A 16362-nucleotide genomic window follows, 5' to 3' on the forward strand; every position below is an offset into this window, starting at 1 on the left:
TTGCAACTGAGAGGCCGGCAAGTGAGGCGGTGAACGTTGGAGTCTGCAGCAAGCAAGCCTCCCTGCTCGCTTCAGTGCCTGGCTGCTGGCTGCCATCTTGGCTGACAGTTAATTTGCATATACTCACTGATTAGCCAATGAAAAGGGTAGCGGTCGTACGCCAATTACCATGTTTCTCTTTTATTAGTGTAGATAGGTGGATGTCAGCAAGAAAAGGGGGATATTGCTATAGAATTTTAAGAGACATAACCAAAGATAATTCATATGCCCTTATAGGACTTGTGTTTGAACGAACTATAGGAGATCATTTTGGAAAGTTAGAATATGGATTTGGCAATATTAAAATCATTAGCTCTGTTAGGCAGTAGGTTTTCTTAGTAAACTTTTTAAACACTTTTTTAATTTTTAGAGACGCAGACCGAAGTATTCCGGGAAGAAACACTGAAACACATGTGGCAAAACGCTAATAATTTTTAAATCTAGGTGCTGGGGAATAAGGATGTTCATGACACTGTTACTCTTACTTTCTGTTTAGGAGTTTCATTAAAAGTAAACAAAAATAAAATCACATGGTGGTAGAAGAAAACGTTTTGTTTTTCCGTAAGAATGAGATTTACTGATATTTGGTGTGAGAAATGCTAAATTGTGGGTGTGGACAGTGAGACTTTGTTACATAAAGTTTGGGTACAGTGTTGTGAAGTACCCAAAACCCTAACACCAGCACAATCTCTGATACATAGTAGATACCCAGTAATTGTTTTAAATTAATACCAGCCCTGCTTCCTCACCCTGGAGCTCCCAGTCTGCGCCCCCCCCCCCCATCCCCTTGCCTTTTAGCCTGTTTATAATGTTACTAGAGGCCCGGTGCATGGATTTGTGCACTGGTGGGGTCCCTCGGCCTGACCTGCGCCATCTCGCAATCCAGGACCCCTCAGGGGATGTCAGACTGTCAGTTTCGGTCCAATCCCTGCAGGCCAGGCTGAGGGACCCCCACCAGAGTACAAATCTGTGCACTGGGCTTCTAGTATGCATATAAGATCTTTGGTTAATCTCTTCCCGCCCTCCCCTGCCCTCCTTCCTTCTGAGATTCATCAGTCTGTTCCATGTTTCCATGCCTGTGCATTGAGCGTCTGCCCCCAGGATCCATGTAATGGTGAGGAGGATGGCAACAATAAGAGTATCAGCACTTATGAGTGCTGAGTGCCAGGCACTGTGCAGAACACATTAAAGCCATGATCTCATTTCATTCTAACAGATGTCCTATGAAGGAGGTGATGTTATCCTCATTTTATAGCAAAAAAAGTTTGCTTTCCAGTTCTACTACTATTGCTAGAGTCGCATTTGGAAGGGAAGGCTTTAAAGCAGTGGTTCTCAACCTTCTGGCCCTTTAAATACAGTTCCTCCTGTGGTGACCCAACCATAAAATTATTTTCGTTGCTACTTCATAACTGTAATGTTGCTACTGTTATGAATCGTAATGTAAATAACTGATATGCAGGATGGTCTTAGGCGACCCGTATTAAAGGGTCGTTCGACTGCCAAAGGGGTCACGACCCACAGTTTGAGAACCGTTGCTTTAAAGACTGTGGTGTACTGACTCCCAAAAAGAGAGATGGTGTACAGTGTTGGTCTGGCGGAGCACTGCTCAAGTCCTGGCGCTTTGGGAGTCTGAAGCAGGAGACTCACAGGAGTGCTGCTGCAGTGTGCTCCACTGAGCCTGGCGAGGTTACAGAGACAGTGACAGGATCTTACAGGTTAAGGTACAGACGGAAAATAACTCTAAGACAGGGAGTAAGTGCCAGGAGAGAGCTATGCCCAAGTACAGGAAGGATTTAAAGTTAAAGGTCATTTGGGGGTGAAAAAGTGGACGTGGCTTTTTATACAGGGCCTTTGGAGGATTAGCAGAATTTCAGAAACCTGACATTCAGTTGATAGCGTTCAAATTCTCTCTGTCCTGTTGAACCAAATAAGCGGTCCACTCTGTTTCACCATATGTCTATAGAGGAAGAGTGAGAAGTAAAGATTAAAGGTAGGTTGGGTCTTGGAGCACACTGGATGGCCTTGACTGCTAGAGATTTTACTCATTTCATAGACAAGGAGAAACCATTTAAAGTTTTTACAAAGCAGCGCTGTAATTAAAGTTGCCTCTCAGGGCTTGTCTCTCTTAGGACCGTCGATGGAGGCTAAAATTAATAGGTCAAAGAGTGATGAAAAACAGGATGCCTTTCCTCAAGATACCAAAGGAGAAAATAGTGATTTTGTAGTGGAGAGGTTTTGTGAACTCCACCATAACCAAGTGACCAGAGTTTTCATTGACATCATGTGCCCACTGAGAAGGGTGCAACACTTCTTGATTTTTCTTGCCAATAAAGCATAACTCTAATCATGAGAAAACATCAACAGCCAAAAATGAGAGACATTCTACAAAATAACTGACCGCTACTCTTCCTAAATGTCAAGGTCATAAAAGGCAGAGAGAGAGTCTAATGAACTATTGCAAATTGGGAGTACACAAAGGAGGAGACATGACAAGTAAATGCTATGTGGGATCCTGGACCAGAAAACAACCTTTCTTTCGTGGAAAAATTGGAGAAATAGGTTTATAGATGAGCTAATAGTGTTGAATCAATGTTAATTTCCTGACTCTGATCATTGTACTATGTATATGTGATGTGTTAATCTTAGGGGAATCTGAGTGAAGGGAGTATACCATCTTTGCAACTTTCCAAAAATATAAAATTAATTCAAAATAAAATGTTTTCAAAACTAAGAGTTTAAAAATGAAATTGTCATGGGAAATATAAGCAATAGCAAAAGGAAGGAAAGAACCAGAAGTGAAATGGTTAGTGATTGGGTTTGGGGGATGGGATTTTGGGGTAAGATTTTACTGATAAAGTATATTCAAAATTACCTTACATTTCGGGGTGGCTAGGAAAATGATTGAGCATCAACTGTAACGGAGAAGTCTGGAAGAGAAGCCGGTTTTGTGGGAGAAAGATAGATACTGTATTGTTAGCTCTGTTTTTTATTATTATTATGCTAAGATTTCAAACTTGTGGGCGATTAGGGCAAAACAGCGCTCAGACTCGGTTTGACATGTAATAAGCCAGCTCTGTTGCCTCACCAGATTTGGTGTGTCCAGCAGTGAGACACAGTGCAGGAGGGCCCACTCCTAAGGAAAACTGCTTCAGGTGCTTTGTACGCCGCTGATCAAGTCAAATTTGTGTCTTTGGGATTTGTGCCTTGCTATGGGATAGGAGATGTGCGGGAGACTTGGGAAGCTGGGAAATAATGCCTGCACTACATAGAAAAACCGTTTTTGAAACTTGGGACTATATTTGTTTAATTTGTAGGCACCAAAGATGATACAAAGAAATGTAATCTCAGGAAAAAAATTTCCGACTACATGGATAGAGCAGAAAACATAAAGAAGTACTTGGATCAAGAAAAAGAAGGTAAAGAGGCTGTGTTAGAGAATGTGTTCATACACTATTGCCAAAGCCCTTTTCTTTCTTTTTTTTTATTGTTTTAAATATTGCATATGTCTCCTTTTTCCCTGATTGCCCCCCTTCATTCCTCCCCCCTCCCCCAAAGCCCATTTCACTCTGTGTTTCTGGCCTTGCCGTTGGAGCTCAGTGGAGTGGACCTGTTTACTCTGCATTTCTGCTCCCCTGTACAGAAGCTATTCTTAACCTTTTTGGGGGCTGGGTGGGGAGTGAGGTGGTAGTCAGACATCCTCTTGAGAATCCGATGAAAGCTATAAAGACTGCAGACCTTTGTCTGCTGTTCTAAGGAATTCACAGATCCCCATTAAGCTTATGTGTGGACCCAGTTTAAATTAACACTACAGAGGAATACTGAATATGAAACCTATGTATTTCTCTTCATAATATGACCAAAATACTAAAGTATCTAAAGAAACTCCTGGGACGGCTTTGGAGTTGTTTTGTTTTTGTTTTAAATATATTTTATTGATTTTTTACAGAGACGAAGGGAGAGGGATAGAGAGTTAGAAACATTGATGAGAGAGAAACATCCATCAGATGCCTCCTGAACACCCCCTACTGGGGATGTGCTCGCAACCAAGGTACATGCCCTTGAACGGAATCAAACCTGGGACCCTTCAGTCCACAGGCCGACGCTCTATCTACTGAGTCAAACTGGTTAGGGCCGTCTTTGGAGTTTTGTTGTAAAACAGAACATTTCAGATTAGAGATGCTGTAGTATTGTTCCCTATTTATTATTAGTTCTCTCCTCATGAGCATTCTAGTTTACAACCATAAATATAAATCTTAAAGATCTTTGATAACTTATTTAATAATTATTCAACTTTAATGAATGCTACTGACCCCTCTGGCACCCTAGTCTTTGGCTTGGGTTATTGAGAAGTACTATCAATTTCTGTTGAAAACACTCCCATACAAGTTCTAATAAAGACTTCTGAACTTCATATTATATTGCATTTATGTATTTAAACTCACTTTAACTATTAAATTGCAGGACATAAAATACTTAAATCTAGCCCTGACTGGTTTGGCTCAGTGGATAGAGCGTCGGCCTGCAAACTGAAGAGTCCCAGGTTCGATTCCAGTCAAGGGCATGTACCTTGGTTGCGGGCACATCCCCAGTATGGAGTTTGCAGGAGGCAGCTGATCCATGTTTCTCTCTCATCGATGTTTCTAACTCTCTATCCTTCTCCCTTCCTCTCTGTAAAAAATCAATAAAATATATATTTTTAAAAAGACTTAAATCTAAAGAGAAGGACCAGATAGCCACTACAGTTCTTCTTATGGTGACAAGAATATCAGATATCGTTATGCACAGTCTTCTCTTGAATAAAATGCCTGGTTCCTAGGAATCAGCTCAGGAACCTGTTCCGAGAAATATCTGGACCTTCCCACGTGCCTGGCCTCTGTAAAGGCAGGAGTCACTTGTGGAATGGTTTGCCTTATTTACCTCTGTATGTGTAGCGTCCTGCCACGTGCCTGGTTTCACCAGGGATGAAACAACGTTTACTGAGTGGAGGAGTTAAAAACAATTAAATTGTATCTGATCCTGATGAATCACTATATATAAATGTAATAAGTATAAAAATAAAATAAGTTGTCACTAGTTTTTATAGTAAAGCTTATGTTTTGTAGATGGAAAGTATCACAAGCAAATTAAAATAGAGGAGAATGCAACAGGATTCAGTTATGAGTCGCTTTTCCAAGAATACCTTAATGAGACAGTGAGAGAAGTTTGGATAGAAGACCCTTATATTAGACATACTCATCAGGTAAGTGTAACCCACTAACATGTGATGGAATGTTATTTAAAATGTGTAAGGTAGTAGTAACCCATCCTAATGTCTTTCAGCTGTATAACTTCCTTCGATTTTGTGAGATGCTTATCAAGAGACCATGTAAAGTACAAACCATTCATCTTCTGACCTCCCTGGATGAAGTAGGTATCTGAAGGCATTTACTCTTTCTTAACTTCATTTTATTCAGTCACAAGATTCAGTTCAAGCAAGGAAAACCTGGACATAATGCTTCAGCTAGAGGTATTTCCTTGGGGTGAACTTATTTTCTAACGATGGGCATAAAACACCTTGAGAAAATGCTGTTGATTTTAGTGTCTTGTACCTTGCAATTGGCCAGCTTGCTAAACTGGATTTACATAGTTTGTCAGTTTAGTCTCTTGCATGTTCTAAGAGACAATCACACTGTCTCCACTGTTGACAATTTTGTGTGTGTTTTTTCCCTACTAGTTGTCACATGTATCTCTTTATCTTGATTGATTGCATTGGCATTCTGGGAAATCATAGCATGGTAGTGGGCATCTCTCTCTTGATTTTGACTTACATAGGAATGTTTCTAAATACTTCAGATTTCTAGGATTAATTTGAAAACAAGCCAGTCCCATCTGAATAACTAAACAGCATTACTATAAATATATTTTAGGAGATAGGACAGAACTATGTCCACGTTAGAAAAAAACAGTTCTTTTGATAAAAAGAATTGCTCATAAACTACTTCATATTCTTTACTGGCTTCTTTGAGATTAATAGACATTGAAACTAGTGTAGAATTTTTCCACTTTATTTTTTGATCTTTCCATTTTAATTCACCTATAATACACATTGCATAGCTCAGGGATAATTTAAAATATTAATAACTGACTCAGAAAATGATACTTTTTTCCTATTAATAGGGCTTTGGGAAAGCGCAGCAAATTAGTGGCCTGGAAGAAATAAAAGCATCACTTAGGAATCATGGAGTGCTCTTGGAATTGGAATATTCTTCTTCCATACATGACCGAGAAATTAGGTTGGTATATAGTAATATTTTAACTTTTATGCCGTTGAAAAATACTTATTTTTACTTCTCTTAAGTTGTATATAATTGCACATAAATATTCCATTTAAATATTGAAGTGTTTTTTTTAAAATATATTTTATTGATTTTTTACAGAGAGGACGGGAGAGGGATAGAGAGTTAGAAACATCGATGAGAGAGAAACATCGATCAGCTGCCTCCTGCACACCTCTTACTGGGGATGTGCCCGCAACCAAGGTACATGCCCTTGACCGGAATCGAACCTGGAACCCTTCAGTCCGCAGGCCGATGCTCTATCCACTGAGCCAAACCGGTTAGGGCTAAATATTGAAGTTTTTAAGTAAAGCTCAGTTCTAGTATCTTTTCACTTTGAAGAAAAAAAAAGTCTGGCTTATTTTGTTCTGTATGTGTTTCAGAATTCCTGATGCAATAAAATTTACATGTTCTATGTCATGTAAGAAGAGGAAGTACTTTTCTGTCTATTCAATTATACATATTGTGTTATGGTATTGAGAGAATTTATTTCCATTTATGTGATATTGATATTTATTTAATTTGGCTTTACTTCTTACGCTTTATAAAATATTCTAGTAGGCATGACAGTATACTGTGTCCATAAAGAAACAGTATGTGCAGTTTTTTTAGTGGTATGTTCCCTGTGTTTAGCACAGTGCCTTTCATATGTTTACTAGAGGCCCGGTGCACAAATTCATGCACAGGTGGGGTCTGGGTGGCCCGCCCAGGTGGGGTGTTGGGGGCTAATCGGGGGCCAGGTGCGGGGGGGCGGCCGATCGGGGCCTGGATCAGGCTGGTTTGCTGCCGCAGTGTGTGTCATAGCCACCAGTCGTTCTGGTCGTTCTGCCATTCCAGTCACTGGGCTTTTATATATATAGATATCAATGGCACCCCCAATCTTAGGAAAAACTTAAGCACAACCTAAATGCAAAACCGATGACAATGCAGCTGCTGTGGTTGAAGCAGACAGAGGTCAGGATCCACAGCTCTTCCTGCTTATGTCCCCCATCCCTAGGTAGGAAACCCCTGAACCACCACCACAGTCTGCCTGAGTATACTTTGAAACCACGTATTGGCAGAACAGGAAAGTTTTATCAGCAGCAAGCTGAAATTCAAGAGTAAGTTTTTTATCCTCACCCAAGGATATGTTTATTGATTTTAGAGAGAGGAAGGGGAGAGAGAGAAAGAGAGACAGAGACAAAGACAGAGAGAAAGAGAAAGAAACATTGATGTGAGAGAGAAACATCAATCATTTGCATCTTTTACATGCCCCGACCAGGGATCTTACCTGAAACCTAGGTATGGGCCCTGACCAGAAGTCGAACCCACAACCTTTTGGTGTATGGGATGATGCTCCAACTGAGCCACCTGGCCAGGGCTCAAGAGTAAGTTTTAATGTAATTGTTAAACTCTTTCATCACTTAATCAAATCAACCCATGGTTTCTCTGAATGTTTTGTTTCATTGTAGACACAGCCCATGAGTTACCCCAGGTTTGGTTCAACTCATGCTACTGGAGGAAATGGTTTTCTTTTAGGGGGAGATTTGCTGACACTTCATACCCTACAGCTTTGATAATTGTCTGGCATAACTTTCTGGAATATTATACTATATACTTATTTCAATAGGTTCAACAATGGATGGATGATTAAGATTGGAAGGGGACTGGATTATTTTAAGAAACCACAGGTAGGATATAGCCTTATGGGTAGGTAGCACTCTTTTTGTATCATTTTAGCATGGCTTTGGTTCTTTGTTAAAAAATTCTTTTCTTTTCTTCTTAGGGTCGTTTTTCCCTTGGATATTGTGATTTTGATTTAAGACCATGTCATGAAACAACAGTGGACATTTTTCATAACAGGCACACGAAAAAAATATGATGGGCAGTAGCTTAATTTACAGTGTATATTTCTATTTTAAGTGAATATTAGATTTTTTTATACTTTGAACAGATTATTCCTATAAAATGTGAATTTAATAATAAACTTGTACATTCCTACTAATTTATGGATTCATTATTCAGTTGTGACCAATCTTAAATATCTTTGTAAATACATTACTTAGATTTACAGTGTTTTAAGTCGTACAGTTAATTTAAACATTTTACCAGCTTTTCTACTACTTGGGTGTTGGAGAGTGAATCAACAAATAATGAGTACCTGTCATAAAGATGAACTGGATGTTATATTGCCCCTGGGAATTTAGAGTCCAGGAGGAAAAAATATGGATAAGAGTACTCTTAAGAGACAGATGGGCTTGTGGGTTTAATATCGAGGAAAAAAAAGTACAATGCTAATTTTGTTAAAATTAAATGTCTTTGGCAGACAGACACCAATATTTACTTATCCACCATTACCTAACTCCATAAAGGCAAATCCACTTATTTAGTTATCCAGATACATTTTGCAGCTCATTCAACCTTGGCTGGCACATTTATAAAGATTTGCAATTTAGAATCAATTGTTCTGGGTAAGCTCTTCCATCAAGATGCCAGTTGACTGGTTGGGAACAAAGACTAGGTTGTATGGCCCTAGCTGGTTTGGCTCAGTGGATAGAGTATTGGCCTGTGGACTGAAAGGTCCTGGTTTTGATTCTGGTCAAGGGCAGATGCCCAGGTTGTGGGCTCTATCCCCAGTGGGGGGCATGCACGAGGCAGCCAATCACTGATTCTCATCATTGATTCTCTCTCCTTTCCTCTCTGAAATCAATAAAAATATATATATTTTAAAAAGCATCCTCTTAAAAAAAAAAGAAAAAGATTAGGTTATATGGAGTTAGACTAGGAGAGTGGGTACAGGTAGAAGAAATGGGCAGTCCATAAGCTTACTAGTAAAGACTAAGTTAACCCAGAGTCTACAGAGAGAAATAGAAGTATTGGTGTTAAAGAGTGCTCATATAAACATCACATCAGGAGAAAAATTGAAGATTAAATTCAAAATTAAATAGTGTGGAAGACCACAGCCAGGTGGAAGGAGCCATGGTACTAAGGTTGAGCATAGTAGCCCTGGGTGTCTTTAGATACCAGGTTTGTTTTACCTTTGTGAGCCAGCAGGCACATGATTGAGTTGGCATAAAAGAACAAGAAGGGGTTCCAGAAAAGTTCCTGATGTTCTTTGATGTTTTCAGGTTCAGGTGCTGATAATGCTGAACCTGAAAATACTCAAATTAGTTTCGCCCAACTTTATTATGTGTCACTGGTGAAGGGGTTCTTGTACTTCCTCTTCTCCCAAGATGGAAATCAAGAGAGGAGGTGAAACATTCCAAAAAAGAGGTTTACTGAAAACAAGGTGGAGGGAAATGGGAAAGGGAGGGAGCTTAATGCGTCAAGGAAGCACACACTAATGAGGAAGGTGGCTTGCTGAACTGCTGTTGGGGTCTGGCTTATATAGGGCTTGGTTCTTCATTCAGGCACAGTTCCCACTTATTTATGCATTCATTGGTCGATTCTTGTATGTTCCCTGGCCAGGGATCAAACCCACAAACTTGGCATATAGGGGCAGCTCTAACCAACTGAGCTACTTGGCCAGGGAAGTGATGTTACTCTTTCTAGAAGTTTGGTAATGAAGAAATAGAGCAAGAGAGTTGCGTTCATTCACTATGGGTAAGGATCCAGTGAAAGCCGAGAGAAGCTACCAAAAAAAAAAAAGATAAATATTTGATAGTACAAGGCCCAAATAGGCTGGAGAGGACAAAATCTAGGGTACAATTAGAGGGGTTAGGTTTAAGGAAAAGGAGGTATTTCTTTCTCTGAGATTGGATGAAATGAGAAATATTGAAATAGACAACATGGGGGACTAAAGGCACTCATTTCTGAAGACCTCTGTTATCACATCATGAGTCAAGGTTTGTGACAAGATTAAGAGTAGTGGAATTCTGAGCTGAAGTAGAGTGAAAACATTTAGGAATAATGCCTCTGAAAAATGATAGGGAGTCAATGGATGAATTGAATCTGACACCACAGAAAAAAGAAACACAAATTGAAAACTAAATATGAATTGGGTTAATGTGAATTTTCTTCCCATTTAGGCATAGGAGTAAAAAAATCAATTGTTGGAATTTAAAACAGGCTTGATCATGTGAATTTTCTTCCTATATTGCCTGCCATTTCGTCATAGGAATAAAAAAATCAATTGTTGGAATTTAAAACAGGCTTGATTTAATGGGAGAGGATGGAAGGATAAGATGTAACTAAAAGGGAGAATTTTAGAGTTTAAGGTATCAGAGGTAGCAAGAAGTCTGCGTTGTATTCCCCAGAAGTAAGGAAAAGAATTAAGGTCAGAGTGTCTGATATGGTAAACATTCCAAAGATGGTAACAAGCAGGAGCTAAAATATAAATGCATGCCAGGTATTAAAATCAGTGAGGAAAGAGACAGAGTATCCTGGAGGTCAGTAGGAAATATGGACAAGGATAGGGGATAGACACAAATGGGGAGAAGTTACTCAGAGAGACTAGACCCTTTTAAGAGACATACAATGCACATTGAAAATTTTTATTTTCTCACTGAACCTGCCAATATTAACTTTACTTGCAGTCACATTATTCCCTTAATTTTTTCACAGACAATATTCCATTTACTGTGTACTTCATCGTCTTCCGGACATGTTTCATGTAAGACATTTGTTAGCATAGTAGTTTCAATTGGGCAGAACTTCCTGCCAATAAAAGTTGAGTTTAATTTGTCACATATTTTCCGTGGCAACCAATGATCAGGGGCTTCAATGTTACAGATTTCAATTCTCCCCTTCTTTATATCTATGAGTACTTTAATTTCCAAGAGTGACTGTTCATGTAACACATTAAAGGAAGTTACTATACTGAACTTCGGAGTTGTGCCGTAGATCCATTCCCAAGTTTGTAGTTCTTTGGCTTTGCTATTTATTCCAGGAAACCGTGTCTCATCTGCTGGGTTTATCAAGTTGACCTGATTCTCAACGTGATGACAAGCAGCATACTCTGCCGCAATAGCATCTGTCAGTATTTCACAGGTCAGAGTGGGGTCTTTGTCCGACAGACTTTTTACTACGGAAGGTATGCTAGCAGTTGCATTGCTCTTGATCCCTTGGTAAGGGCTCTTGAGCAAAGACGACAAGAGGGTCTCATCGGTACTATATAACAGAGTGCAATGGTGATAAGCAGTCGTCCGGCCAATCTTCGAAGCTGTTCCTGAGATTTTAAACTGTCCATCAAGTAAAAGGTCAAACCTTTTGGTAGGCTGCACATCCAGCAGGGGTTGGACAGCGTTCAGAGCTCTCACAACTAACTTTAGATTTTCCATCCTATTATACATTTTTTTGGTTGTAAAAAAAGTCAAATTGATATTGCCCATGTCATGGTAAACTGTGCCTCCTCCACTTTTTCTCCGAGCCAGTTTTACACCTTTTTCTCTCATCAGATTCAGGTTGCATTCCTGCCAAGGATTTTGATGCCTACCAATTACAACAGAGGGGGAATTTCTCCAAAATAACAGAATCGGCTTGCTTTCTAGGTTCACATGGTCATGGATCCAGTCTTCCAGAGCCAGATTTTGGTAAACATCATTGGAAACTGACTGTAAAATGAGCCCTCTTTTCACTGTGTTTTTAAAGCCAGTTGCTGGGACCTTGAAGTTACAAAATAACTGTAAGCAGTTCTTTGAAAATGGGATCAGCATGCTTTTAAAAATGGGAGACAAACTAATTGGTTGAGAAAAGGAAAACTGTTTTTCTTTCTTGGTTATTTAATCCAAACTTATCTAATTCTCTCTCCAGGACAGTTGCTTTTCTTGCCTTTTAGCTTTACCATTTGTCTTTAGCAATTCGACAAGAGAGACCTAGAAATAAATGAAGACAAACCTCAAATCATTTCCGTTGAAATGGCATAGGGGCACAGATTTTGCAAACAATAAATTTTCAAATATATAATATATCTCAAAGCCAAACCAGTTATTTTGAATTTATAAGTTCATTGAGAAAAATGAGAATATTATAGATAAGTAAAAAGAGCTAACTAAAAGACTCCATACTACCACCTGGAGATAATCACAATTTACAATTTGGTGTGTACTCATTTTTCTCTGTGCATGTGTAAACACACACTTTTCCCCACAGAAGTGGAACCGTACTATTATTTCATTCAATGTTACATCTGTTTTCACATCAGCTTTAATGTTGTGTAATATTCCATTGTCAGATATGTCATAGTTTACTCAATCTTAGTTTGTAATTTAGGTTGTTTCTAGTTTTTCTGTTATCAGCAATGTATTCATGAACATCTCTGTGGAAAGCTTTATGCTATAATAATACTTTATTTGACTGATTTACTGGCAACATAACTCATTCAGATCAATATCAGATTAGGATGGAATCCCCTGAGGTCAAAGGGAGAGGCAATCTGATTAGCAGGAACAATCTATATATATAAAAGCCTAAGGGACCGGCCGACCGCCCCACTGGCCAGTAGCTATGACACGCAATGAACAACAGGGGGCAGACGCTCAATGCAGGAGCTGCCGAGCCGCAGTGACTTGGCAGCTGCGGTGCTTGGATGATGCACCCAGAACCAGAGAGGAGGGAGCCCGATTCTGGGGTGCATCACCCGAGAACTGCCCTCTCACAATCTGGGATCCCTCGGAGGATGTCAGAGAGCCGGTTTTGGCCTGATCCTTGCAGGCCAGGCCGAGGGACCCCACCGGTACATGAACCTGTGCACCAGCCCTCTAGTTTTATTATGTTTGGACACTTTTTTTTTTTTTTTATCAGTGCTCATTAAATATTAGGTGGCAATGGGCTGAAAATACTAGTTACACCAATGAAGTATTTTGACTAGTTATGGTCATAAAGAAACCATTCTGTCCCAATTCTGTTTCTTGGGATAGCCATAATTTTTCTTTAGGTCAAAGACAGAATGAATTATTAAAGTCCAAAAGTAGGCCAAAGTCTTTTGTAGTTAAGTAATGTCCTAGAAACACAATTCCCAAGTTAAAGAGTTTCAGATTTTCATCACTCTTGATATATTTTGATAAATTATGCTACAGAAAAGTTGGGCCAATTTACACCAGAGAGGTCAGGATAGTTTAATAGAGGAAGGGATACTTGAACTGTCTTGAAATCTGTTGGTGTTTACCAAGTGGATGGGAGTAGCATATTCCAGACATAAAAAGACAAGGAGTCATCTAAAAGTAAGGCATGTTTTGGAGACTCCCTCCCCAGGGACAGACTTACACTTCTAGTCTTTTGGCTCCACTGACGTCTGTGGCTACATTGCCTTAGGAAGTCCCTGCAGCCAGACCGCCCTTCTTTGGTTAAACCCTTGTTCTTGGTTCTGTTTGACTGAGTTTGATATAGTCCCTCATTCACGCAACTAGTATTTATGGAGTGCCTACTAGATACAAAGCAGTAAGGGAACAGAGGAAGGGAGGAGGCAAATTCATGTGATCCTAAAACATTTGTACTTTTTCTCAAAGCAGCTGCAATTTATTGAAGTGTTTTAAGCAGGCAGGGGTTAAGCCAGGCATTAAACAGAACTACCACTGCCAGCAGTGTTGAGCATGGATTAAAGAAAAGCTAGATCAGGGGTAGGGAGACCAGTTAATAGACTCCTGAAGGTGTCCAAGTTAGAGATAATGAGGGCCTGAACTACGGTAGACATAAAGAAGGGGATGAATATGAGAGACATTTAAGGTCATACAGTGATTCTTGTCTTCCAAGAACTCAAAAATCTAATGGGAGATACTAAAAAGCAATTAAAGCAATGATTAAAATATATCTATACATATAAAAGCCTATGCAAAGTGTCCCCTCGGGAGTTCGACCGACCGGGAGTTCAATCGCTTGCTATGACGTGCGCTGATCACCGAGGGGGGTGACACGGAACAAAAGAAGGTCCCGGATGGCAGCCAGCAGCTGCTAGGGATCCTACCTGTGCAAGAATTTTGTGCACTGGGCCTCTAGTAGTGTCATAAGTGCTGTGATAGGGTATGTACACCAGAGGGCCATCTATTCCTCAAATTAGTGCAAGTGACATTGAAGCTGAGATATAAAAGGGATAAGGAAAAGTATTACAACAAAGTATAACAGCCTGGAGGAAAAAAAAGACCCATTCAAAGAATTCAAAAAATTGAATTCCATTGGCTTATACTTAAGATGCACAAAACCGCTGGACTTAGGAGTGCAAGAGCCCTAGCCGGTTTGGCTCAGTGGATAGAGCAGTGGCCCTCAGACTGAGGGTTCCTGTGTTCAATTCCAGTCAAGGGCATGTACCTCGGTTGCAGGCTCGATCCCTGGCTCTGGTCAGGGCACATGCGGGAGGCAACCAATCGACATCGATGTTTCTCTGTCTCTCCCCCTCCCTTCCACTCTCTCTAATAATCAATGGTGGTGGTGGTGGTGGTGGTGCGGGGGGAGAGTGCAAGAAAGGAGAGTTGCAAGAGATAGAAGGCTGGAGAAGTAGAGGTCAGATAAGGAAAAGACTTGAAATTTGTGTTAAATGCATAACTTAATCCTGAGGGCCATGGAGGAGGTGCTGAAGAGTTTTAAGAAAGCAGAAAAATCAGATTTATACTTCAGAGACACACCCTAGAGATTTAAGCATAGAGAATCTATAATACTTGGTAAGTGACATCAACTATAGGACAGGCATTGGTCTTAGCATGTGGGGTTCATTAGTGAACCAAATAAATAGAAGTGAATAGGGCTATAGGAAAAAAGAAAAGTAAGGCTTGGAAAGGGAAGACTGTATATTTAAGAGGAACTGGGCTGATATTTAAATAGGTTTGTCAGGCTTAGCTTCATTTAAAAAGTGACATTTTGCCCTAACCGGTTTGGCTCAGTGGATAGAGCATCGGCCTGCAGACTGAAGAGTCCCAGGTTCGATTCCGGTCAAGGGCATGTACCTTGGTTGCGGGCACATCCCCAGTAGGAGGTGTGCAGGAGGCAACTGATCGATGTTTCTCTCTCATCGATGTTTCTAACTCTCTATTCCTCTCTGTAAAAAAATCAAAATATATTAAAAAAAATAAAAAGTGACATTTGGAAAAAAAAGAGAATAAAACAAAACAACAACAAAGAAACAAACAAAAACTTTAAAAAGTGACATCTGAGCAAGGATTGAGAGCTCTGAGGGAGTTAGGCTGAGCGCCTATGGGCCAGAAACTGTTCTAGGCAACTGAACACAACAGGCGGCCCCTGTGAGGAGGTAACATCCCAACGGAGCCCTGAAGGATAAGAATCAGAGTGAGAAAAAGTGGAAACAAAGGGATGTCTGGAAAAAACACACAACTTGTAATCCAATTCATTAGTTACAAAGAGAACTGTAGACTGTCAAACGGATATTCAGATCAGCCTCTCCCACCTATCCTAATTTTGCTTGGTGAACACAGAATCCGAATAAAAGGAGTGAGCTGTGTGATCTCAATGTCTGATGGGATGAGCCCTTTGGAAATCACATTCTCAACTCCTGGGCTCTGGAGCGCTCCCTGGATGGAAGCCAGGCCACCCTCCCTCTCGGGTGGGCTCGGTTGCACCTCCCTTTCTTTCATTCCATCTTCAGTAACGGAGTGGTGCTCCGACGGAATGACACTCTTTCTTTCATCGTCAGGATATAATTAAGTCTTGAAGGCCTGGTTTCTTTCCACTAACTTTGCATATCTCTACTCTCACCTTGGAATGATGAATTTTATAGTGTTTCCTCAGAGGACAATCTTATTCCCATGTTCCAGGGGACACTCAGCCTTGCCAGACAGGCTTCGTTTCATCACCAACCAGAAAGCAAACAGCAACAGTCACACTTATCCACCCAGGCAGGCCCAGCTCCTGCAGAGCACGTCTCCAGCTCCTCTGCCCTTTCTGGCAGCGCGGCACCGACCCAGAGCCTCAGGACGGTCGTGCGCACGCGTTATTTCGCCTTTCCGACTCTGGGACGGCACCCAGGCACCCAACACGTTTTCCTTTTCACCCTCCGATATCGGGGAGAGACCTTTTCCAACCGTGAAGCTGACTACTCGCAGGGGCTGGGCGCAAACTGCAGCGCCTCCAGCAGCTGCGCGCGGGT

At 40.6% G+C, this 16362-nt stretch overlaps 3 protein-coding genes across 4 annotated transcripts in view; 1 reads left to right on the forward strand and 2 right to left on the reverse strand.

The window, feature by feature from the left end:
- MITD1 (MIT, microtubule interacting and transport, domain containing 1) overlaps window positions 1–8337 on the forward strand; it is a 9771-nt gene extending 1434 nt beyond the window's left edge. Inside the window, exons 2-8 of the mRNA XM_014536535.1 lie at window positions 1499–1526; window positions 3354–3455; window positions 5142–5278; window positions 5359–5445; window positions 6196–6311; window positions 7963–8023; window positions 8119–8337. Of these exons, the coding sequence (XP_014392021.1) occupies window positions 1499–1526; window positions 3354–3455; window positions 5142–5278; window positions 5359–5445; window positions 6196–6311; window positions 7963–8023; window positions 8119–8214 (627 nt within the window). The 3' untranslated portion in view covers window positions 8215–8337. The remainder of the gene's footprint in view (window positions 1–1498; window positions 1527–3353; window positions 3456–5141; window positions 5279–5358; window positions 5446–6195; window positions 6312–7962; window positions 8024–8118) is intronic.
- The window catches only part of MRPL30 (mitochondrial ribosomal protein L30), a 33152-nt gene that overhangs the window by 8982 nt on the left and 7808 nt on the right, over window positions 1–16362 (reverse strand). The window lies entirely within an intron of this gene.
- LIPT1 (lipoyltransferase 1) overlaps window positions 10801–16362 on the reverse strand; it is a 13370-nt gene continuing 7808 nt past the window's right edge. Inside the window, exons 1-2 of one of the 2 annotated variants that reach the window (XM_014536532.1) lie at window positions 13536–13554; window positions 10801–12145 (exon numbers count right to left, since the gene is read on the reverse strand). In XM_014536532.1, coding sequence (XP_014392018.1) covers window positions 10868–11986 — 1119 coding nt within the window. In that variant the 5' untranslated portion in view covers window positions 11987–12145; window positions 13536–13554 and the 3' untranslated portion in view covers window positions 10801–10867. Of the gene's footprint in view, window positions 12146–13535; window positions 13555–16362 lie in introns of those variants that run through there. The other variant, XM_014536530.1, reaches the window with a different exon arrangement.

The sequence above is a fragment of the Myotis brandtii genome, unplaced genomic scaffold (assembly GCF_000412655.1).
Source record: "Myotis brandtii unplaced genomic scaffold, ASM41265v1 scaffold1645, whole genome shotgun sequence".
NCBI lineage: Eukaryota > Metazoa > Chordata > Mammalia > Chiroptera > Vespertilionidae > Myotis > Myotis brandtii.